Source organism: Xyrauchen texanus, chromosome 30 (assembly GCF_025860055.1).
Source record: "Xyrauchen texanus isolate HMW12.3.18 chromosome 30, RBS_HiC_50CHRs, whole genome shotgun sequence".
NCBI classification, from domain to species: Eukaryota; Metazoa; Chordata; class Actinopteri; order Cypriniformes; family Catostomidae; genus Xyrauchen; species Xyrauchen texanus.
Window position 1 is genome coordinate 20,849,989 of NC_068305.1, and position 26,347 is coordinate 20,876,335.

The 26,347-nt window shown below is 38.1% G+C and overlaps 1 protein-coding gene across 7 annotated transcripts; it reads right to left on the reverse strand.

Moving 5' to 3' along the window:
* Positions 1 to 7,217: 7,217 nt before the first annotated feature.
* dcun1d4 (DCN1, defective in cullin neddylation 1, domain containing 4 (S. cerevisiae)) lies at positions 7,218 to 22,909 on the reverse strand. 7 transcript variants are annotated; one of them, XM_052097912.1, is made up of 12 exons: positions 21,806 to 21,981; positions 19,023 to 19,064; positions 18,514 to 18,909; positions 16,433 to 16,472; positions 15,819 to 15,906; positions 12,239 to 12,327; positions 11,521 to 11,591; positions 11,346 to 11,437; positions 11,102 to 11,210; positions 10,244 to 10,348; positions 9,845 to 9,947; positions 7,218 to 9,723 (listed from the first exon to the last, which is right to left on the reverse strand). In XM_052097912.1, the coding sequence occupies exons 5-12, from the start codon at positions 15,887 to 15,889 to the stop codon at positions 9,572 to 9,574; spliced, it is 792 nt and encodes a 263-aa protein (XP_051953872.1). In that variant the 5' UTR covers positions 15,890 to 15,906; positions 16,433 to 16,472; positions 18,514 to 18,909; positions 19,023 to 19,064; positions 21,806 to 21,981; the 3' UTR covers positions 7,218 to 9,571. The 7 variants fall into 7 exon arrangements, with proteins under 7 accessions (XP_051953872.1, XP_051953869.1, XP_051953873.1 ...); XM_052097909.1 differs by lacking the exons at positions 19,023 to 19,064; positions 21,806 to 21,981 and adding an exon at positions 22,817 to 22,909 and having other exon boundaries at positions 18,514 to 18,584; XM_052097913.1 differs by lacking the exon at positions 19,023 to 19,064 and having other exon boundaries at positions 18,514 to 18,584.
* Positions 22,910 to 26,347: the final 3,438 nt, after the last annotated feature.

Sequence of the window (26,347 nt, forward strand, 5' to 3'; positions counted from 1 at the left end):
TGAATCAAGGCTACGTAGGGAAGCACCAGCTATCACAGATGATAGTACTGGGAAAGATGAGGATATTTATGTGCAAAGGAATGATGGTGTTGTACGGCAAGGGACAAGGCTTGAGTCAGATTTTATCCTTGCTGTCTGCCTCTCTGTCATTATCACATTCATTGTAGCTTTTATCCTTGGTGTTTTTTTGAGACCACTGCTGGACAAATTATGGAACAGAATACGATCCAAGAGGCAGTCTACTCCTCCAACAGCCTCTAGAGCTTCTTCCTCTGGATCCCAGATATATGTGAATGAGGGGTATTCTGAACAAGATGACCAAGAACGAGAAGTGAGAGTGGGTTCAAGAGTTACATTTAGTGGAATCACAGAAGTGGAGAAACAAGGGAGTAATGTGCCTTGTTATGTCACAGTAGAAGATGTCCAATCAGATGGTTCCTCTGAAAGCAACACTGAGGTTGATCTTACATATGAGAACATACAGAAAAAGAATGGGAGAGAGCAGCCCCTTGAGGTGGAGGATCATAGAGGAAGAGCAGACAGCAGTAAAAGCAGCTCATTACAGGAGGGCGAAGTTTATGCTTTAGTGATAAATGGTAAGACATTGGCAGCCAGCTCAACCGAAGAGAGGCCAAATGCTCAAAATACAAAAGTCATAGACTTTGAGTCAATTCCAGATGCAGATGACATTTCCCAATTAAAGAGAAGAAGCAGTTCATCAGCATCATCACACTCAAGTCAAAGCCAGGGAATTAACTTTTCTAAGAAAATAAGGGATTCCACTGAACGAAGTGTTGACCCTCCTACTGTCAATATATCTGCAAATGAAACAAATATAAAGGGCAGAATACCAGGATTTACAGAAGAGTCATTTTCAGAATGGTTAACCAGACTGAGAGCACAGAATGTTGATGATTTGGATCGAGAATTGTGGAATGACAATGGAGAGAGCTTTTCTTTCAATGAAGGGTCTGAAAGATCAAGTATGCAAGATCTCTCCAGCTCTGTTTTAGGAAACCCATTAAAAGCCCATGACACACGGAAGCAAGGCAAAGCAGAATCACCCTCTGACAAAATAAACTTGGATAAAACATTTGGTAAAGAAGTTTTTGTTGATTTTGCACAGCAGTTTGAGCAGTCTGAGATACTAAGCTCTAATTCAAGTGAAAGTGGTGATAGTGAAGGTGGACCAAACAATTATATTGTAAACCCAGAGGAACAATTAGAGATCCTGAATGAATCAGACACAGGGAATGGTGTGAACCATGTCACTCTAAACAGAATCAGTACTCTTGAAGATGTCACTTTAAATGAAAACTCACAACCTGGTGCTGGCATTCTTATCAGACAAGAGACCATTACCATAGACCCTCCAGACATAAATTTGACTTTTCCCCATGGAGACAGTGTTGAGGAGGGGATGCATATTGATGACTCCCAGAGGAAGAGGAAGAGGAAGAGGAAGAGGAAGGATGTGAATGAATTATTTGTGAACACATCAGGAAAGAATTATAGTCATGAGGGGCTTCCACTATACCATGTCCATCCTGTCTATAGGGCAAATATAAACAGACTGAATAAAGACTATGATATTGATAGATCAAGTACTGACAGTTCAAGTAAAGATGAAGAGCAATTTACAGAGTACCCAAGAAAATTAGCGGTTAAAATAGAACCTGGGATAAATAGAGTATCCATCACAACAAGCAAAAACACAGACAACATCCTCAACCTTGACTTTGATAACTCCTCCAGCAGCACAGATGTATTCGAGAAGAAAAGGACCAAAGGCCTAACGGGACTAAGAGCATTACATGCTTTATTGTTTAACAGACATGAAAATGAAACTGAAAACAAGAATGTTCAACCACAAGTCCAAACTGTGTCAACAACAAATTTAGATGTTGGAAGAACTGTAGGATTTACTGGTCCATCTTTCAACAGGCAGTCAAAGTTACCTGAGAAAACAGTCCAACAAACCACTAATGAGGACAGTTTCTTTGGCCGTATTGAGCTATCTTTTGATCAGTTGCCAAGACCTAAAAAATCCTTTTTGTTTACAATCTCTGATTCTCAATCACCAAACCAATTACCATCTCTTCTCTCAAAAGATAAAAAGAATGCACATGAGGAAAATGCAGAATCTGAATCCAGAAGAATGAGTTTCTCATCTGAGGACAATAATGAGGAGGATATTTTATTTATGCAGAGTTTATCCCTTGATCAACTACCAAAAGTGAAGAGATACATTCAGTTCTCAGATTCTGATCCTCAAGCTCAATTGCCATCTCAGTTGGTAGCAACCATAGAGTCCAGGAGATCCAGTTCCTCATCTGAAGATAATGCCAAACAAACCACTGAAGTTGAAAAAGTGGGTGTATCTTATGACGGACTTCCGAAAGTAAAAAGATACATTGAATTCTCAAGCACTGAACCTTATTCCACAACACAGCCTTTGAACAAACAATGTATTTCGCCTGTTGTGGCCGAAACTGAATCATGGTCAAGTACGCCATCTGAAGATAAAATCAAACCTACATCTAAAGGAGACAATTTCTTCAAAGAAATAGGTGTATCTCTTGATAGAGTGCCAAAGGTTAATAGACACATTCAATTTAAACAGCCTGAATCTTACTCTCCAACTTTATCATCTTCACCTCTTTCAATCAAGAAACCTGAGGCAGTGGTGGAGACAATTTCAAGCACACATATCAAGTTGGATGTCAAAACTGATCCTAAGGACAATAGTTTCTTTGACCAAACAGGTGTGTGTTTTGATAATGTGCCGAAGGTTAAGCAATCTATTCAGTTTAAACAGTCCCAACCTCTTTCTCCAACTCTGCCATCATTTTCTACTGCTTCAACAAAGAGGAATGTCACACCTGAGACAAAAGTTAAATCCCAAGCTAACATTGATGCATCCCCTATAGACACAAGCTCCTTGATGCAAATAAAGGTATCTTCTAATAAAATTCAGAAAGTGAAGAGATACATTAAGTTTAGGCAGTCTGAACTTCATTCTCCAACTCTGCCATCATCACCTTCCTCAACCAAGATGGATGTTGTGTTTGAATCAAAGAGATCTAGTACATCATCTGAAGATGAGGAAGACAACTTCTTCAGGAAAATAGGGGTATCTTCTGATGGAGTTTCAAAAGTAAAAAGACACATTGCATTTAAACAGTTTGATCCTTCTTCCCCATCTCTGTCAGTAACCAGTTCTGCAATTAAAATTGAGGCCACAACTGAGGCAAGAATACAATCTATTCAGTCTAGCACCTCTAAAGATTATGTCATATCTCAGAATGATAGCGATACTTTCTTTGCTAAACTTGGATCATTGAAGATCATTAAATCTTTTGATGGTGTACCAAAGATAAAGCAATATCTTCAGTTCAGGGGACCTGAACCTCATACACACCAAACTCAGATTACATCTCTTCCTTCAACCACAGGGGTAGTTAGACTTGGGACAGTGGCAACTGAGTTCATGGGAACTAATTCATTATTTGAGAATCGTGGCAATCCTACAGCAAAAACAAATGGGTTCGGTGGAGAACTAGGCATTTCCCTAGATAGAGTACCACAAGTAAAGAGATATCTTCAGTTTAAACAACCTGTGTCTAATCTCCCAGATGTACCACCCACCTCTTCTTTAAATACACTACATGGTAGACCTGATATGAAAATGAAATCAGAATCAACCAGAGTGAGCACTTCATCTGCGGATGACATCACAACTACTGAGGAAGATAATTTCTTTGGCCAATTAGGAGTACGGAAAGTTGATAAAGTACCAAAAGTTAAGAGATATATTAATTTCACACAGCCTGAAATTCATTCCCCTGCTCAATCAACAACTGCTCTCTCAGCTCAAACAATGGGCATTTCTACAGTAGCTAAAGAAACAAGGAGATTGAGCAGTTCATGTTCAGAAGATGATGTTAAACCATCTGGTATTACTAATGATAATTTAATTAGAGGACCAGGTGGATATATTCACAAAATCCCCAAAGTAAAGAGGTACGTTAAGTTTACACAATCTGAATCATCACCCTTGGCTCTGTCACCATTTCCACCTTCAAACACAGACAAATCCATAAAGTTGTCAGACACAGAACTGAAGGGATCCAGCACATTAATTGGAGATAATGTACAACAGGCAAGTACAGAAAACCAAACAGAATCAAGGATACTGAGCTCTTCATCTGAGGATGATGCCACAGTAACTGTTAACAAATACAATTTGTTAGGGCAAACAGGAGACTCTCTTGATAGAGTGCCAAAAGTTAAGAGATATATTCATTTCACACAGCGTGACAGTCATTACCCTGGTCAGACAACAAGTGCACTCTCAGCTCAAAGAGTTGGCATATCTGGGGTAGTTCAAAAAACAAAGAGATCAAGCAGTACATCTGAAGATGATGTTAAAACAACTACTAATGACAATAATATCATTGAAGAACCAGCTGAATTTTTTAACAGCATTCCGAAGGTAAAGAGGTACATTAAGTTCACACGATCTCGACCTTCTGCGGGTCTGTCACTACTTTCTTCTTCAAGCACAGTTAAATCCATAATGGTAACAGAAACTGAATTGAGAGGACCAAGCACATTCATTAAAGATGACGTACAACCAGCAGCTAGAGAAAACCAAACACAATCAATGAGATTGAGCACTTCACCTGAGGATGATGCCACACTAACTGCTAAGCAAGACGATTTCTTTGGGCGAACTGGAGCACCTCTTGACAAAGTACCAAAAGTTAAGAGATATATCCATTTTACACAGACTGAACACCATTCCCCTGCTCAGTCAAAAAGTGCTCTTTCAACTGAAAGAGTCAGCCTATCTGGAGTAGCTAAAGAAACATGGAGATACAGCACTTCATCTAATATAGATAATAAAACAAGCAGTAATAATGACAATTTCTTTGTAGCTTTTGACAAAATCCCAAAGGTAAAGAGATACATTAAGTTCACACTATCTCGACCTTCTGCGGGTCTGTCACTACTTTCTTCTTCAAGCACAGTTAAATCCATAATGGTAACAGAAACTGAATTGAGAGGACCAAGCACATTCATTAAAGATGACGTACAACCAGCAGCTAGAGAAAACCAAACACAATCAATGAGATTGAGCACTTCACCTGAGGATGATGCCACACTAACTGCTAAGCAAGACGATTTCTTTGGGCGAACTGGAGCACCTCTTGACAAAGTACCAAAAGTTAAGAGATATATCCATTTTACACAGACTGAACACCATTCCCCTGCTCAGTCAAAAAGTGCTCTTTCAACTGAAAGAGTCAGCCTATCTGGAGTAGCTAAAGAAACATGGAGATACAGCACTTCATCTAATATAGATAATAAAACAAGCAGTAATAATGACAATTTCTTTGTAGCTCTTGAAAAAATCCCAAAGGTAAAGAGATACATTGCATTCTCAAAGTCTGAATCATTCTCTCAAACTCGGTCACAAGCTGGATCAAATCTTCTAACTCAGCAACTATACCAAAGGTTAAATACAAAACGTGTTGATCCTGTGGTAAAAACAGAACCTATTACCCTATCTGAACATGATGTTCAACCCACAAATGATGACAATAATTTCTATGGACAGATAGGCACGTCTTTCAGTCAATTGCCAAAGGTAAAAAGATACGTTGAGTTCAAACAACGTGTGCCTCGCCTCCCAGTTAAGCCTTTAGTTATGGAGGTATCCCCTGTCTCAATGAAAAATGGATCTGCTTCTGTAATACAGATTGAATCTGAATCACGGAGGCCTGAATTTAGTTATAAAGACAACATGATGACAAGACAGTCTATAGACAGATCAGTACAACAGACTGGCCTAAAACCAGAATTAAGAAAGGTTATGAACATTCCACCAGCCCTTCCACAAACACCCCCACCTCCCCTTGAGCAGAAGGATTCCAGAGAATATCTGAGAGACAATTCACTAGTGTGTCAAAGGCAAGAACGGAGACAATTACTCCAGCAAAAAAGAAACGCAATGGATGAATTCAATATTACTTCCATATCTTCTTTGACACAACAGGCTGACAAGCAGGACAGTAATTCACTTATGGATTATGGAGGAGCAACATCATTCCACATAGAACACACTTACAGCAATGTCTCTACAGGGAATACTGTGACCTCTAGACACACAGATGTGGCCGAAGTCACAGGTTTACAGGGCCTTAAAACTACGAATATTTCACAGCTCAGGTCAAAGTCGGCATCTCCTAAGTATAAAGAGTTTTTAATTTAGTTCAAGTGTTTGACTTGTTTTTTTTATTGATTTTGACAACTTTATGATCATTTTCAAATCAAAGCTTTGTCAGCTTGTGGTACTAATGGGAGGCTTTTATTGACATAGTATTGTAAATACAAATGTGATATAGCAATGAATATAACCTAACATTTTCATTATAGGCAAAACAAAGTATGAATGTTTATAATAAGAATGCATGTCGTATGAAAAGGAATCATTTTCTGTTTTAGCTGTCAACATATGCAGTAGCAAAAATAAAAACCATGTGGGTAATAATTGTACTTAATATTATTTCACATAAAATGCCACTATGTCTCTTAATGAGGCTTTAAACTGATCTCTTCAGAAAGAAAAAAATAATCTATGCCAAAGGGGCATCTGTACCCAATTAAAAGTGATATCATGGTCAAATCTGTGACAATCAGTCTATGCTTTTCAAAAAAAAATTTTACCCTTGTGGTTGAAGCTGGAAATATAGGTGTTTGCATACACAACAGTACTTGAGGCAAAACGGCATTCTTGCACTTCGAGTGAAACTGATTTGAAATGCACAGCACGTCCTATTTTCAGCATTATTTGAGTGATAATTACATTAATTTAGTCCTAAAATTACTGACACAAACAGCATTATTTCACTTACTTTGGATAAATGACAATTTGGGGGTATCAACATGGTGGCCCTTGTCTGGAATTCAGCACATTGGGTCCAACTTTTGGTGGGAAATAATTCAGAATGAACACACTGAATTCCAGTGTGACCATGCTGTCCACTGACTCCTGATGGCTTCTATTGATTGCTAAACTCAAAAATGTACTCTTTACGTACAAGCTTTCAAGCAAATTTAAGCATGACCCCAGGATATTTATTAGCACCAGTTTTCCATTCTTCACAAAATACAATTCAGATAAAAATTACAGCACATTTGTTAATAAACCCCTTTATTTATATTGAATGTAGAGGTTACAGTGAAATCAAACACATACACACACATCCATACATGTATACAGTCAGATGAGAATGTGCAACCCTCTGCATCACATACTCCCCAAAATAAAGCAACAGTCAGAACATAAGGGAACTCTTAACTTTTAAGATCCTCAAATTCTAAGAAACTATCTCCCTCAGGCACAAACAGGTGCAAATGAATGGGACTATAACAAGTGTCAATAGACACTTTACAAATGGATTCTGGCCAGCATGCACAACATAGACTGCTGAGGTCTCAGATACTGGGTGCTTAAGATACTTTTCTGCACTTTGCATGTAATTTATGGTGAGTAACCTTCATCCCTCAGCTAACAGATTCTTAAAACAGAACAAAACATCTTGTAACCAGTAATAAACGATATTGTTAGCCAACATAAGCTCTTTAGTAAAGGTTCATAATGATTTTGACTCTGTACTTTGATTCCTTGTTATATGAACTGATAACAAAAAAAAGTGCTGCAGTCAAACATGAAAGTGGTAGTTTAGCACTTAGTGGAGATGGTGGAGGAGGCAATGCAGAGAATCTCAACAGATGAGGTTACAGGTGTGTGTTTAAGCTCTAAATATCATCACATGATCATGATTTTTTTATAAAGCGTTAGACTGCAGATATCCAAATTATGCACAAATAATCCATGTCTACAAATACCTGTACAAAGAAAATAAGAACCCCCCAAAAAAAACCTCATTCATTCACAAGACGGCTCTAATTGCAGAATGCATGCATGCATTTTTTTCCTCGGTTGAAGGTCAAGTTAGCTTCACACCACAGCCACTGATGAAACTTAACAGTTGTACAAACTCGAACGTTAAGTAGCTGCTAGGCATTGGCCACTATGGGTTAAGTTGATAACATTAGACCACAAGATCTGTAGAAGAGGGTTTGGCCAAAAGAGGTTTTAGGGCAGGATACCTGTTTTTATATATTTTGTGGCAATTCATCACAGAAATCAAAAGTGCACTTTTAACAAATTTAATTCTTTCTTGTCTTTTTTCTATCACTTAGATCTCAGCCCTTTCACTTCCACCTAATGGCATGTACGGTATAGTTGCATTGCTAGGGTTTGTTCATGAAATATCCAATGAAATCAGATGTATGATGTAACATAGTGAATGTTCTCTGTAGCCCCTTCTCACAATACTTGGAAAGATGGCCATATTTATAAAAACAGACATGTGAGCCAAGAAAAGAATACTGGGATCTACACTCTACTTACACATTCACCATATTAGGAAACCTTACACCTGATCACATTTAAAACTTAAACTAAAATTAACCATCTTAAAGCAACTTTCCACTCCATTTCAGATCAAAGGCCAAAGGCTCAGAGAAGACAGGATGGACTACAACATGTTGGTGAGGCTTACGTACTGGCACTGTGGATAATTTCCATTTCACATTTGTAAACATCTGCAGGAATATTTCATACCTAGTACATTTATGGTATGTGCTGGTTTTTAACAGTGCATTTCAGTACACTGTTAATACATCTGGATATTCTGGCAGAGGTATGAGCTCCTGTTTTCATGTTGTGAGTAGTAAAGCTCTTCTCTTTGATCTCATAATCGATGTGAAGTATGTAAGCGGTGGGATACTGATACAATACTACAGGTAATACTGTTGAAGCAGAATGTTAATCAGAATCTTGCAAGTGCCATGCTTTATTAAGTGGCAACTAAATGTATTGTGACAATACATTGTGCAAATATAAAAGATGGCAAAGCAACATGCTCTGACTGTCATCATCCTCCAACACAGAAACCAACAGTGTTTGGACCACATTAGCAGAGAGACACTGTAAGCCACTTCTATAGAACTTTGACATGAACCAACAAGTCTTAGTATATGTATATTTAAAAAAAAAAAAAAAAAAGCCAAGTAGGTGACCTTTCTTTGTCTTTCTTTTCAGGTCAAAATTACTTAATTTTCTTAAGATTTCAGACAAGATGTGAGCTTTTACCCTGCCTTGCAGGAAATTGTATTTCATCCTCCTTATAATGGCCAGTTAGAACATTCACAGCAATATGAAATATCACAGTGGGGTGGGAAGGCAGCACTGAAGTTGGCCATGTGCTTACCCTCAATGCATTGCGAGGCTATTGGGGCATTAGGTGGAGTTGATGAGGTGCAGTTTCTTCAACACACAACCACCAGTGACCCTGTTATTGCCCTTGCTGTAAGGGCAACATACAACATGTGCATTGATAATTATATTCTACAGAAACAATCCACTCAGCACTTGCTGCTAGTGGCCACCATCAGTTTGTCCCTAACACTCCAGTTTTGATTTGTAATATGTTTTCTAGATGTTTGTTTCAAGGCTGGTTCTGTCATTATTGTCATGGTGATTGTTGGAGTTAATTTCTACTTGGTGGTGGTGGGTGTGGGGAAGTTGTCGCACCGACATCTCCCTGTCTTTATACCATTCGACAAACTCATCTAACAGCACTGGCCCTGAGTGGAAAAAAGTAGAGAGAAATTGGCAAAAAGTTACATCGTCAACATACAAAAGGATAATATTGCGGGAGTATTATTAGGTATACAGGCATGTTAAAGTGTGGGTGCTTGTACTCACAGGCCCCATCCTCATCATAGTTACTGAGATCAAGGTTGATAGTCCTACTGAATTCTAGAACATTGCACCATTGATCTTTATTTATGACCTTATATTTAGATTGCTGTGGAAAAAAAAAAAAAAAAAAATAGATAAAAAGTCATTGTAAAAAACATATAGGGTAATCATATGTACTAATAACCCAATGTGGACAGTTCAGATAGTTCTGATTTGTTTTACATTTTTTGCCACTGAAAAATTCCCATACCTCCATTTTTGTTATTTAAGAGTTTTGATAAATTTTTATACTAAAATGTGGAAAATATAAATAAAGAATGAGTATGTGTCCAAACGTCTGGCTGGTAGAGTAAAATAATGACAATAACACTGAAAAAACACCATAAAGATTAGAATATTTACTTCTAGAAACTGGTTAAACACTGGAAACAGTGGCCAGGTCTTCCCAAGTAGAAGTCCCAGCATGCACTTGGCAGTATTCAAGTCTAAACTTCTCTGATCCTTCTCCTGCAAGGGGGAAACCATATTGCAAATTCACAAGATGCGCAATAAAACCAGTGTTGGAAATATGATGGGGTAACAATCTGTAAGTGACCCACGAAAAGGCAAAATAAATTTCATATGGCCATTTTGGTCTATGCACTTAACCCCAAGTTGCTCCTGGAGGATGGATTCAGAAATTAGTGTACTCTGTACTCCAGTTTTCCAAAAAAGCAGCTTTAGCTCAAAAATATATTAATACAAGCAACTGATGGCAGACAATACAAGACCCCACACCTGAACACTGAGACTGACAAACATGCTCATTTCAAACAGTCTATCATTTTATGCAAATGGATTTGGAATACAACAGCCATGCGACTTCCTCCTGCATGACATAAACGGTAATCTCAAATCATCTAACAGCCATGAAATATGGTGTCACATCAGGAGAATAAGTTAAGTGGCCTATACATGATGAACCCAAGAGATACATTTGCTGAGCAGACAAAGAGGTGAAACAACCCATAATAGTAGCAGTCTCAAGCCCTTGTTTGCTGTGATTGAAGGACTGTGATATGGCTGCATGCATGCAGGGGACAAGAAACTATATTCATAAGAAGAAGAAATAAGGATCCAGATGCACACCCACAGGTAATAATTAAAGCAAATATAGCAGTGATATGTTTTGTTCTGGAAGTACTGAAAGAAGAGAAGGAGCTAATAAAACAAATGATGATTAGCGATCATGATGATTAGTCTTAATGCCTATACACTCACCCTGGCAAAGTCGAAGGCATATCGGTAAATGAGCTTGAAACTGGTGGCATCGTTGAGGACAGACCTCAGGTAGTCTAGAGAGTTCCTGAGTTTTTCAGTAGAGTCACACCTGCATAGGACAGAAGAAGGGGGAAATTGAAGGCTTTGACAGAAACAATATGAAAGTTAGAGTAAAATTAAATATGTGGTACACATTGTGTACCACATATTGTGTACCACAAGGTCCATGTTTAGGCAGACGTACTGCAATAAACCCATTCCCTTGAGCCACTCCTGTAAAGTGAAGTATCCCATACTCTGAGCATCAAGCTTCCAGGCCAATACCAGCATTACAACCTGCAAACAAACATATATAAAAATTACCTACTAATGAAATATTTCAACTGAAAATGCTAAATCAAATCAGATCAGGTTCTTACATTCTCTGGCTCCACTCCAATGTCTTCACAGAATTTCTCCATGCCCTCCGGTCCAACCACATCATCACACCCTGACACATGCACACAAAATGTACAACTATGTTTGGAACTTCATTGGGATCGCTGGATCAAATCACATTTTCATGACATAACATTTTGAATCTCAAAATTGCATTTTGGTTACTGTTCGCTGACACATAGTAGTGTAGCTGGGTCATCATGCAAACATCCAATCAACCATGATTGATTTAATCTGCGTGTGAACGCATCCAAGTGATTGAAATAAAGTGATTAATATTCAGCTGGTCATATGATCTCAACATGGCGGCACTCATAAATATGTGCTCAGCACCAAATGTAGAATAAAGTAGCTTTTCATCATTTAAATTGTATTTCAAATAGTTAATTTTTGCTAAAAGTTTAGCAGTTAGCAAAACAATTACTGTGCCTTCAATATCTGTCAAACTAACTAATCTTCTTATTGCAAATTAATTTAAGATGTTTCAGAAGCCACAGGGATGAAATTCTGATTGCAAAAAAATTATCCTAAATATAGCTGTGACATTATTAATGCTTTCCAGAGTTATCGAATTATGATCTTATTTTGGAGTTTAAAATCTTAGAAAAGACAGTTTAAAAAGTAATTTAAAAGTCAGTTGATACACATCTGCAATAGTCAGAACACAAAACTTAATGACTTAGAATTTTGCCCCCATACCTGCATATTCGTAGAACCACTCTAGACATCTCTTGCTAGAAAAAGCCTCAGCTTCCTGGATTTGCAATGTCTCCTGTTTTCTGTAAACACTGAAATTAATAGACAGGACTGAGCAGAGGCCATTTGAATACACATAGACACACTGGACATGTATACACATGACTGTATAAACTTATATACACATTAAAACACATACTGCAACTGATAACAAGCAGAAGTGACATGTGGTTTGAGGGCCAAAACCTAGAGTTTTTAATGATCAAAAATACACTCACCTAAAGGATTATTAGGAACACTTGTTCAATTTCTCATTAATGCAATTATCTAATCAACCAATCACATGGCAGTTGCTTCAATGCATTTAGGGGTGTGGTCCTGGTCAAGACAATCTCCTGAACTCCAAACTGAATGTCAGAATGGGAAAGAAAGGTGATTTAAGCAATTTTGAGCGTGGCATGGTTGTTGGTGCCAGACGGGCCGGTCTGAGTATTTCACAATCTGCTCAGTTACTGGGATTTTCACGCACAACCGCTTCTAGGGTTTACAAAGAATGGTGTGAAAAGGAAAAACATCCAGTATGTGGCAGTCCTGTGGGCTTAAAATGCCTTGTTGATGCTAGAGGTCAGAGGAGAATGGGCCGACTGATTCAAGCTGATAGAAGAGCAACTTTGCCTGAAATAACCACTCGTTACAACCGAGGTATGCAGCAAAGCATTTGTGAAGCCACAACACGCACAACCTTGAGGCGGATGGGCTACAACAGCAGAAGACCCCACTGGGTACCACTCATCTCCACTACAAATAGGAAAAAGAGGCTACAATTTGCAAGAGCTCCCCAAAATTGGACAGTTGAAGACTGGAAAAATGTTGCCTGGTCTGATGAGTCTCGATTTCTGTTGAGACATTCAGATGGTCGAGTCAGAATATGGCGTAAACAGAATGAGAACATGGATCCATCATGCCTTGTTACCACTGTGCAGGCTGGTGGTGGTGGTGTAATGGTGTGGGGGATGTTTTCTTGGCACACTTTAGGCCCCTTAGTGCCAATTGGGCATCGCTTAAATGCCACGGCCTACCTGAGCATTGTTTCTGACCATGTCCATCCCTTTATGGCCACCATGTACCCATCCTCTGATGGCTACTTCCAGCAGGATAATGCACCATGTCACAAAGCTCGAATCATTTCAAATTGGTTTCTTGAACATGACAATGAGTTCACTGTACTAAAATGGCCCTCACAGTCACCAGATCTCAACCCAATAGAGCATCTTTGGGATGTGGTGGAACGGGAGCTTCGTGCCCTGGATGTGCATCCCACAAATCTCCATCAACTGCAAGATGCTATCCTATCAATATGGGCCAACATTTCTAAAGAATGCTTTCAGCACCTTGTTGAATCAATGCCACGTAGAATTAAGACAGTTCTGAAGGCATAAGGGGGTCAAACACAGTATTAGTATGGTGTTCCTAATAATCCTTTAGGTGAGTGTAGTCTGTGGTGTTGGCTGTTGTACACTGTTTTCCATACAAATTCAAATGAAATAATATTTAACAATTATGTAGTTGCATATCATGTATTCATTGGATATACATTATTATTTCTGATCATCCAAGCATCTGGAAATTTTTATTTATTCTTTTTCAAGGTGCTATGGGTAATCAAAATAAACTAAATTTAATTAACACTTTATTTCTACTATATTCTATCATTACATAAATATAGCGCCTTACTGATGCGAGACTAATTATTATGTTTGTTCCTATTCAATATTTAGTCTTTTCATCAGGCTCATACTGATCATACTAACTATGATTATCTGAAGGCAAACATGGGTGGTTTGTTTTCTAATATGACATAAAAAATAATTAGAACAGAACATATATTATGCAGGACAACTTTGATCATAATTCTTTGAGGTCCAGACTGAAAGCCCTTTATTCTACATTCTACATGGTACATGCTTTTATGTTTACCATGGTTCTTCCATCGTGGCATTTGTAAAGTCATAATCACACTTTAGGGATGGGCATTCATCAATAATTTGATATTCAAATATTTAAGCTCATAAAAACAAATATTCGAATATTCTATTATTTTAAATGAAGGTATTAATGAGAAAGAGACGTTGTAAAAAAAAAAAAGTTTGCGTCACCATTAAAAAAAACAAGCTTCTAATTATATAAAAAACAAGCTAGTATCATGTACTGTGTTTTTTTTTAAATATTTAAACAAGCAATGCGTGAAAACAAAAAAATACAAATAGAATGAAAGCATTTAATTTCACGCAAAGTGAAGAAAAATAAACCGCTAATGAAGTAGACTGATGCAGTTAACGTACATGACGACTATAAACACTTGCCATATAATAGTTATCATGTTTATATTGTATCTCATGTCATGCTTTTGTTGAGAAATACAAGCATATCCACGTGTTCAGTAAACTATTCTCATTTATAAACACCAGTTTAAATGATGGAATGTCCCTTACCTCAGCTAGCATAGTCTTTCTCGGATGCCATGTTTGTAGTTTACAGAAGCGTTGCAGGGATTACGTTGCTATGGGGATGCTGCTTTCTGACGAGCTGCACATAACCGAGAGTAAAGTGTACACCGCTTATCTAGAACATTTAAACAGGAACCCAGCTTTCTCACAGTAAGCCACATTCACACAACAACCCGCTTTTCTGGCGTCCATCTGAACGTACTAACAGAACCATTTGCTCAACAAAAGTAATCAACATGTGTCCACACTCAACAGCGCCACCCAGTGCATTCTGTTATAACTGCCAGTTTTAGTTTGTGTGTTCAGGATTTAACATGCATCTCACCGTATATATGGCCTGCAAAGCAAAACTTTGCGAAATTGGAATAGTATTTTTACTATTCGAATAATTATTGCAGAACAAATACTCAAATACTCGTCATCCCTAAACCACACCACAGGTAAGACCATGGATTCCTCATTACTGTCAGAATGAGTAAAATAAATATACATAATAAAATCAATATCATAGATTCTACCAGAGAGTGATCCAAATGATCTACTCTGCGCTATCCTATCTTATATCAAGGGAAGCCCGGTTGACGTGTGCACCTGCATGCTCCAGAGATGCAGTGTAAACAGGTGCAACATTGGCGCGAGTGATTCTACAATGGCTTGTACAACCCTTATGTGAAGCCAGCATTGAACCGTGCCATGCAAATAAGCAATTTCAAATTAAAAGCATATTTAACACTTATGAAGTGCCGAAAGCGAGATGGATATCTTCGGTGTCTAAAATTTCGCTTGGGCTGCTGAACATTTTTTAATGTAGGAAAAAGTTGTAACATTTTTGGGAGATTATTTAACAATTACTATTCTCTAATTACTACAATCACTGTTGACAGATGATAAATACTGAATTTCTTGACTGATCAGATTTGACAGATACCTAGTTTATTAATGTAATTCATGATGAGAGTATGGATGAATGAGTGAATTAGAGGAAGGTCAATGGACACAGAAGAATGGACATAAATGAGATTGAAAGGCTGCAGACATTTACAGTATAAATGAAGAGGTGAAAGTTTGGGACATACTTATCCTGCCGGCTCTTCTTTGCAGACAGGTCATCTCCAGCAGTTGGTCTCCTCTTTTTCCTAGGGGGCATGGCTTTGGAGCAGCAGGCTGGAAAAGAGACAGGGAATGTAGCAAATACAAAATAACATTCTTGCCTCTCTTTAGTGGTTCCCTCCCTCAAACCAAGGTAAAGCAGTGCATCATCATTTAATTTGCATGCTCAGTCCTGTAAGTTCTGCAGAGCCACTAAAGCTTAAACATAGAGGGAGGCCAGTATCTAACTTCTACAGGGGACAAACATGAGGATTATAATAGAGAGAATCTACAAATACACATTTACATAAACATCATATACATAGTGCAAAGAAACAACACATAGCCAGACTTGTGACTGGAGCTGAAAAGCACCACAAATCGCAACTCAAGCAAGACATGACAACAATAACAAATGTTCAATCAAATGTCACATTGAGACAAAAATTGTAACCACTTGTTTGATCACTTATAAGGACTCATTACTTATAACATTGCATCTGACAGTTTAATAACTCTCCTAAATAAAATTTATAAAAGAGAATTTGCTTGTATTAGATGAAAAAGGTTCTGAAAAGACGGTTAGACGTGAGGTCACTACCTGTGCCGTGAGTCTCTGGACTGACGTCTTCTGTCAGGTTCTATGGTGAGAAGGAAACTGCATTTAACACCCTCACTCTCTTACACTCAAACAACATTATGCAGCAAAACAGCATCCATTACCACTATGAAAAGAAGAAAAGCATTTGTTTGAGTGAAGTAGGTGGGTGCCCATCTTATTTTCCTAAGCCTGTAACCTTTACAGATGTTGCCAAAGATAGATGTCAGGAAGGAGAGTTCTGGAAATACGCTAATGTAAAGCACAATTCTGTGAAAATCAGGGTTATGAGGGTAGTTTTTCAAGAAAATTGTATCCTACATCTCGATCAAGGGTGAAATCTGTAGTACTGTAAGTCACAATGCTGTTGAGTGTCCGAACCTCTCATCTACCCACAAAATAACATTCTACTAATATCAGAAATGCTGGCCAGTACGGTCAGCTCTTGCATTAATCTCAATACAACATACACAACAAGCGGCCTTTATGACAATATCTAATAATATGCATATGACAATGTGAACTGTCTTCATATTTGCAAGACAGCTAAATTCTGCATGTGATCTGAATAAGATAGAAGGTAAATAAAACATGACAAGGGTCATATGTCATCTACCAACTATTCATATTTTTTGATACTAAAAGGTCATATTCTAAGACAACTTGTAGTCTGACAGACACGCACACACCCAAGAGCTTTTGCTTCATATCATAATATATCAAAAATTTTCAACAATAAGTGTGTTTTCAGTTCACATTACAGAACAATAAATCAATCGTAAAACATTTTGACATTGATAAACTTCTTTATGGACCGGTCACCTGAAAGCAAACATGTTTTGGAAGGTATTATCAGCACAATTGAATACAGTGTTAACCTTTTGGGGTTAGGTAGCCTACCTGCCTGAATCATACTGAAATGAAATGCACCTGGGAAGCTAATACCTCCAAGTCTGGCATTCGACTTATTACACGACATTCTTGAACACTATTTTGATTGGTTAATGGCACAATCTAGAGGTCTGACATCTGAGTAGCCACAAGAGTAACAACCGCACATCCAGGGATTAAGAATCACACGGGTTATCCAGGTATTGAGGGTCATCTTTCCTGCGCGTCGGTAAGCTATTAAAAGAATAACGTTTTATGTCCATTTATTTCTTTGACAAGTAGCCTTGTAATAGGCTGGATAATAACGAGTCCGACAGACAGTTTTAAAAAAATAAACATCAACAGAACTTCGACGCAAACCAAAGGTGGATTTCAGCTGTTCAGCGATTTATTTCTTCTCACGTAATTGCATAATTTCAATGCAAATCAATATTTTATGTCCATTTATATATTTATTTGCTTATTAGCAGTGTAATAAGTGGAACAGCAATAAAACAGACAGTCCATAGATACTATAAAATAAAAACGGTGGCACAAGACCCTGATCATCCTGTCTGGGTTTATTTTGTGACAACAACTGGCTGACTGTACATTATCCCTTACATGTTGCACATTCAAATGGGAAACAAACAGGAAAACACAAGACTTGAAATACACAATGAACAATGGCAAAATCTCTTTTTCTGTTGTACCAGTGGATAAGAATATCTAAACACAACCACATCACTTTAATGCAACCTACATTAATGTATGTATTAATGCCTGTTATCAAACAAATTATTAATTTCCTTAATAGAAATATGTTATATGTGACATATATGTGATTGTTTTATTTAATTTAAGAACTGAAATCGAAATAATTGAGAAAAATTTTTGCTTGCCATCATCTTTGTCAAAACACATTTCCGACTTCACAACTGGGCAACTGTGGTTTCATCTAGAATTCAGAGTTTCCCCACTTGTAAATAAGACTTCACTGGGTCATTCATGTACTCGGAACTCGCAATTACGATGTATTCGCCTACACTTGAAGGGCACAAAAGGAACATTCTGACGTTGTGATTCATTCTCAAAATGATAAGCTAATTGTGAAAACATGGAGGGCACAAGTCTCACCTGTATTAAAGCTCTTGGCCTAGATCTCTTATTTAAAATGTGAATATTAAGTGCAAGCAATTGGAGGCCTTATTTACCAGCCTGTGCAGGGTGTGGTAGATCTTGTGGATACTGGCCAGTGTGGACAAGTGAGAGTTCAGTTGGAAATCTGTGAGAAATAAAATGCACACATGTTAATTCTGCCAGTTATGTCTAAGCTATATGGTCTGAGCTGTATAGAGGTTTCAACAAGTTGTGTGGGTTCTATTCACCTTATTCGCCAGAGAAACTAGCATGCAGCCATTTTAAACATTTTGACTCGGAACTTCCGTTATAGCAGTTCTATATAGATATCTATGGTGTTGATGCAGTTCCCCACCCCAAACGATGTGACACCCCCCAGGTCGGCCAACAATCTGCTGGACGGAATTTAAGTGCCACCACACACGGATCATGGTACCCTGCCCCCCTGTGTAAAAATCCTGGCACCGCCCCTGTGTTGGTGTCATAGTGTAATTAGCTAGAGAAGTAGATTTACAACATTTGGAAGCAGAGTGGGGATATTTTAATACAAGACTACTTCATTCTTAAATACACAAGATCCTACCTTCACGCTGTAGAGTACTGATGTGCCTCTGTGCTCATGAAACTCCAAGAGACAACACAAAGTCATTAAAAATATCTCATGCTACACCTCTGACCATCTTCTCATGTCATTCACCCATTACGTAATTACGGTTGCCATGAATTGCAAACCAAAACAATAAATAATAAAACACAAGGGCAAATCTGAAAAACAAAAGAGCAAATCAGCAAACACAACCGAGAATCCGGAAACAAAACAACAAGTTAGAAAACACAACAGCAATGCAGTCGAAACAGAAAGGGTATGTACCATAGCTTCTCACCTGATTGGCTGTGAATGAGACCTAGTCCTTTCTTCAGGATTGGTTCACTGATTATATCAAAATCCATGCCAAAAGTTCACTGACTTCAAAACGAAGTCATTTGGAGTGTTTCCTCTCTCAGGAAAACAGTAACAGGAAACTTTATAACACAGAGAGTAAAAACAGAGTGCGGAAATAGTTAGTTTTAGGTATGAAGTTCTTCTATGATTCATCTAGAGCATAAGAGACCATCTTAAAGTCCACAAACTCTGCTAAAACGTAGGCGGCATCCAAGCATGAATTCAACTTGCATACTCTAAATAAAAAAAAAAAACAGTTGTGTAAAATAAAAAGTTTCCAGTTGATGCAAATGGATAGATTTCCCAAGTATTTCCAATTAATAGTGTTCAATTATTTTAGAAAAAAAACACCACTAAAATTCACCAAGATGTCATTTTTACATTACAAAGGTTGCAGCAGGCTGCCAGTGGTGTGAATGACTAGCTTGTAGTTTTATAATAATAATAAAATAATTCCACATCCTGGGAAAATCTCACCTAGAGTAAGTCAGCATACCTAAGAGCAGCCTTCTACAGCCTTTACATATGAAAATAATATCTTGGGAAAATGTTTTACCAATTTTATTTTTTCTAAAATAATTGAACACTGTACTCATAATTGGACATGCTGTCTTCAAATGTAGAAAGTAAGCCATCATGCCGGCAGCAGCCTTTAGAATTAGAAAATGTTTTTTATTAACAGTGTTATGTTACAATATGCAAGTCAATTGAATAAACGCTTGGAAACTGGCTTTTTAAAGCAGTTTGTGGAATTTGTAGATGGTCTCGTAGATGAATACCATACCTAAAACTATTCCTAACATCGTAAACTAATAATATTCCTGCTCGCTGTTTTTGTGCTCTATGTTATAAAGTGTCCCATTACTGTTTTACTGAGTGATAAACCACTCACAATTTTTAGTGATTTAACATTTGTAATTAATTGTAAAATAATCGCGCAAGTGAACAGAGAACCAGTCCTGAGCCAATCGGGTGGGAACAGGGGCGTCGGACTGGGGGGGTAAAGGGTACCGAGTACCCAGGGTCCGAGGCAGGGGGGGCCCCTTAGAAGTCAGTTTTCTATACATACCCAGCAAGATGGTTTGTACCCAGGGCCCAAAATTTGGTGCTACGCCCCTGGGTGGGAATCTTTGGAACCTATCTTTCCCGTTTTCTAGCTTTTGTTTCAGGATTCGCTGTTGTGTTCGCTGATATGCTCTTTTGTTTTCCTTTGTTTTATGATTTGTTGTTGTGTTACTGAATTGTTATTTTGTTTTTGGATTTATATTTTTGTTTTGCACTTCACGGCTACCGTACGATATAGTTCAAGTGAGCAGATTGTTTGAGCGTTAAACCAGGACGGTGTTGCAATTATATTTATACACAAACACATGTGAAAGTGTATGTTTTATTTTATATTCCGTTTACAACCATTTTTAAATCACATTTAAGCTTATAAAATATGTATGCAAAAAAGTAGAAATGTAATTTTCTTTAACATTGAACTTAAATGTGTAATAAATAATACGAGCTGTCACTGTTGGAAATGTCATATCAACTACAAATTATTAACAAGTTGAAAACCTAAAATTAATCGTAGAATTACGCGTGTAACACAATACGCTTGGCTTGTATTATGAAAATGTGCAGTGTGTCATAGCTGACTGAATGTGATCTGCCTGGTCCAATTTACCTCCGCGGGTGTAGTAAAAGATACCATTAAGAGTGACAGAAAAACACCTCAATAATTTTCATGTAGTAAAAGTGTGCTGTAGACTCACACCATCAACTCTATCTAAAAAATAATTTTGTGCTGCCACACGCAATCCATTTTGACCGACTCTTCTCAAGTAGCTTCAATACAAACAGGAAATTAGATGACAAAATTCGGAAGAGCGGAGCGCTGAAAAATGACGGGGCTGAATAAGGTGAATTTGTTGAAGTTATTGAGGATATGGAAAACAACAAGCACTCCTGTGGAGTCAGAGAAATATGAAAAGACATCCGAGATACTGAAGCATTTATAAAAGGCTAATAATACTGCATGTGCCGCGTACACTATAAATGTATCTGCTCTATGTAACTTCATTACGGGTAAAGCAGTGTCGTCCATAATCTTCATTACTAAATACAATTTCGTTATTAAAATGATGTGTATGAAGAATAAAAACTAGGTTTCATCACATCGTTGGTGTTGCGCATTTGAGAAACTGAGGGTAGCACCGAGAAAATTACGTATGCATGTTTTCTTTCTCAAACTTCCATAATCAGAAATCAAGTATGCAGCAGCAGACATTAGTATATGAGCAATGGGTATGCAGAGAAGCCTCCAAAACAACATACATTCAAGTGTTATGAAAGATATTTGATTTAAATAGTGCCTGGAATCTAATCCAGACCATGCATTACAGCAAACTCGACATAAAGTGGGACTATTTGTGAACCTGTGACGCAGTTGTTAGGAATGCCAGCAAATATTTCAGAAGCCGTATTACTCCAACTTATCCCATCACGTTTCGGTCATTAGCATCTCTATGTTGTCCCCTGCTTAAATTATGATTTGCCTGTGTGGCACCGTATAACGCATCACCGTGTACACACACAACTTGCAACGACTTTACAAAGTATCTGAAGTGTCTATGACTTATGGGAAATGTAGTCTTTTTGACAGACAACACGCCTGCGTATGCCAACGAAAAGGTTCGACTGAATAAACCACATTTCCCACAATTCCCAAAATCATCATTTCAATCGGTACTCTCCTGACACTCACCCCAACTGATGAACGCAGCCCAAATGGTGCTAAAAACATTTCCCGTTTTGACCAAAGACATTTTTTCCACAATGATATACAGTTGATCTTTAAGAGAGACATACATTAATGCGCCACACCATACACGACGCGTTTGCAAGCACTAACATTTTACACAACTGCGTCACAATTTTCACCCCCTGTCATTTTTCTGCAGTTTTCTCGACAATCTGACCCGTTCAGCTCTAAAAACAATAACCTTAGACATGCTTTTTGGTGGGTTTGCATTTCTCGTTCGAGTTGTGAGGAGATGGTTGCCTTGAAGATTGTTTGTGTTTAAAAGGTAATTAGTATGCAATTGTTTTGTGTACATAGGATCAGATTCCAAGCTCAGATTGCTTTCGCGAAGTGCGTAAATACTCAAGAAGGCTACGAATGCAACGCTTGCGATATTCTTTGCAAGGTCGCTGTCGCTTGAAAGCGCCCAAAACACCGGGGTTAAAACACAAAGAGAACAGCTAGCAAGCTCAGAGTCAATCCGCTGATTTGTATGCTCGGGTAACGGATACTTTACTAAAAATGTGTCAATATAGCGGACCTTTCACCTTAAAAGATGTCACCGCGTCGGGGTGCAGAAAGTACGCTTTTGTAAGCGCAGGTCGACAGAACACGATTAGCAGTGAAAATGTAATATTGTACTTACTTGACGCATCTGAGTGCATTTTTAAGAAACACACAACTGTATTTGTGTGAGTCTGCAGACCGGCCAGTGGGCGAGACGTGTTAATATTGTACATGCCCACAAATTATTTAGATGGACGAAAAAATTAAGACACCACGCCCATTCTTGTCAATGATTGGACGGGAGGACTGTCAAATAAACTGCGCAGGCATAATTGCATAAACCCCGCCTTTACATCAAGATGATTGGTTGAGCCTCTATTATAGCTCCTCCCCTCAAATCATATGATTGGCTGAGGAGTATGTCGACACCCAGAAGTTACGATACTTTCCTCGTGCATAGAAGAAAGCCATCCCACGATGACACACTATTGGCTCAGCTGTGCACCACAGAGCGAACTGGCCAAACAATGGTGAGAACACAGTGATAAACATTGCTGGATTAGTTTCGTTTGTTTAAGCCGTATGGGAGGTCTACATATATTTCTCTGTAAAATTGCAAAAGTAGGTTTTAAACAGAGCCAAAACCACAATTATGTTTGCCACCCTCGAGGGGAAAGCCAATATTAGAAGGACCATTCCATTGCATCATATGTTGTCGTGATGTCAGTTTATATAAATATGACTTTTTATTGTTCCACCAGAGCAGCACATCCGTCTTTTGATCTTAGTCTCGAACATTTCTGTTAAAAACAGCACCCCAGCCTACCTCTATAGGGCAGAATGCTCATACAAAGCATGCTCAGGGTAATATAGCGAAATGCTGTGGTCTTTGTTTTAAACAAGAACTGGACTGTGGCACTACAGTCATGATAATTCCTACTCCGCACTGGATATTATGCAGGTAATGGTTCAACAGTGGTGGCTCATATATGCTTGTAATGCAACAATATCTAAAGTCAGTTTGTCAACACCTTTATTCAGAATAATTAGTCTCCCACATTTGCTAGTGTTTAATATAGAGCCATGGCCAAATGTATTGGCAGTGACATACATTTTGTGTTTCGCAAAGTTTTCTGCTTCAGTTGTTGTGGTGTTGATTCACATTGTTTCTAGATTATTGTGCAGTGTGATCAGATGCATTTAAAATAATTGCCAAAAAATTGGCCATAAAAATTAACTTTATCACAAAAACCCAAATTTCACAGTTTTTTGGCCCTGGCACAAAATGACCAGCTAACATCCTTTCACTAATAATATCAGCAGCACCTGGGAAAGTGTGAATGAGTACTAGTCATGTGAAATCACTCTATCATACTGATTGGATTATAAGAGCAGACTGATTGCTATAAAAGGAGGGAAGAAGTGCTTCCAATCATTTGTGTTCTTATTCAAAATGGTTACCTCTAAAGATAGACGTGCAGCCATCATCGCGTTGCATCAAAATGGCCTCGCATGCAAGGAAATTGCTGCAAAGAATATTGCACCTGAAAGAACCATTTACCAGATCATCAAGAACTTCAAGGAGAGAGATTGAACTGCAGTGAAGGCTTCAGGATGCCCCAGAGTGTCCACCAAGCACCAGGACCATCTCCTCCTGAGGAGTCAGCTACAGAATTGTGTCACCACCAGTGCAGAGCTTGCTCAATACTGGCAGCAGGTTGGTGTGAGTACATCTGACTTTGACAATGGCCTGGTGTCAAGAAGGGCAGCAAAGAAGCCACTTCCTCCAAGAAAAACATCAAGGACAGACTGAAATTCTGCAGGAAGTACAAGGATTGGACAGAAGAATACTGGTGCAAAGATATTTTCTCAGATGAAACCCCCTTCCACCTGTTTGGGACATCTGGAAAATCGATGTCCGGAGAAGAAAAGGTGAATGCTACCATAAGTCCTGTGTCGTGCCAACAGTGAAGCATCCTGAGACCATCCATGTGTGGGGTTGCTTTTAATCCAAGGGAGTGGGTGCCCAAAAACACTGCAATGAATAAAGAATGGTATCAAAATGTACTGCAAGAGCAACATCTCCCAATGATCCAGGAGCAATTTGGTGATGATCCGTGCACTTTCCAGCATGGAGCACCATGTCACAAGACAAGAGTGATAATGAAGTGGCTCTGAGATATATATACATTGAAATTTTGGATCCGTGGCCAGGCAACTCCCCGGATCTTAATCCCATAGAGAACCTGTGGTCAATCCTCAAAAGGCAAGTGGACAAACAGAAGCCCACAAATTGTGATCAACTCCAAGCTCTAATAAGTCAAGAATGGATCGCCATCAGTCAGGATTTGGCCCATAAGCTGATATCCAGCATGCCAGAGTGAATTGCAGATGTTATGAAGAACAAGGGCCAACACTGCAAATATGGACTCTTTGCATATATTGAATGTTTTTGCTAATAAAAGCCTTTACATCTTATGAAATGCTTATCATTGTTTTCCAGTAAACCATAGACGCATGTGAAAAAAAATGATCTACAAATACTGAACCAGCAAACTTTGCAAAACACAAAATGTATGTCACTTTCAATACTTTGGCCACGGCTGTACATGGTCTTCTCAAGATGTCCCTGAGTCCTAATTGAAATGAGTAGGATGTTAAACAGCCACTGGTAGCATTGGTCTGTTTTCCTCTGTTTAATGCAACAGAACAAAATACATTTTAAATACATCATTCTATGACACGGCTTGACTCTATATTGTTTTACAATATTTAAATTTTTTATAATATATAGTTTAAAAAAATATATATATATATAAATTTAATATGATTTAAGCATGATAAAATCGCTCCCTAAACTTTTGCCTAATGGCATAATCCCTAAAACAACGATTTAAAAAACTTTACTCAAATAATACTAAAGTTTTAAAAGAACAATTATTGTACTTGTTGTGGTGTTGATTCACATTGTTCATCACTTTTATAAAATTCTATGATTCACATGCTTGCCTTTAAACCCTCCAAAAATTGGCCACATGCAAATTCCATTGTTTTGCATACTGTTCCAAGTATTACTCGAGCGTTGTAGTTATGGCATCTACCAGCAGGGGGCGTACCCATGCAACCCAAGGACGTAAACAAGCCAAACTTTGTAAGCCAGCCGCATAGCTGTGGTGGCAGTTTTTTTTTTCTTCTTGTTAAAAACAATATACCCCTTTTTAACATTCATACAACTCTTGTAATTGGACGCCAATTCTCAGGAGTATCAATGCTCAACTCTGTCCAATCACACTGACATAGACTACTACTACAGTGAGATGGAAGTGATCATGATCCAACATGAGAATCTGGTTCAGGCACTTGATTTTCCCTGTTGTTTGCTTTATGGAATATTCGATGAGGATGGAGATGATGGTGAGGATTATTTTATTGTGACCAAAAAAAGTTGGTAAATGTTTTTAGAGATGGCTAATCGGTAACCAGTTTAATAAATAAATACTTTAAATGTGGCATAAAGACAGAAACAATTTAATTAGCATGTTTACATTGAAGAGTTTTGCATATCTTCATGGTGGGCCTTGTTTGACTACAGTATTGTGTCAGAAATCACATGTATCCTAATGCTGTTTATTGAGAATTATAATGATATTCAGCCAGTTAACCAGGCATA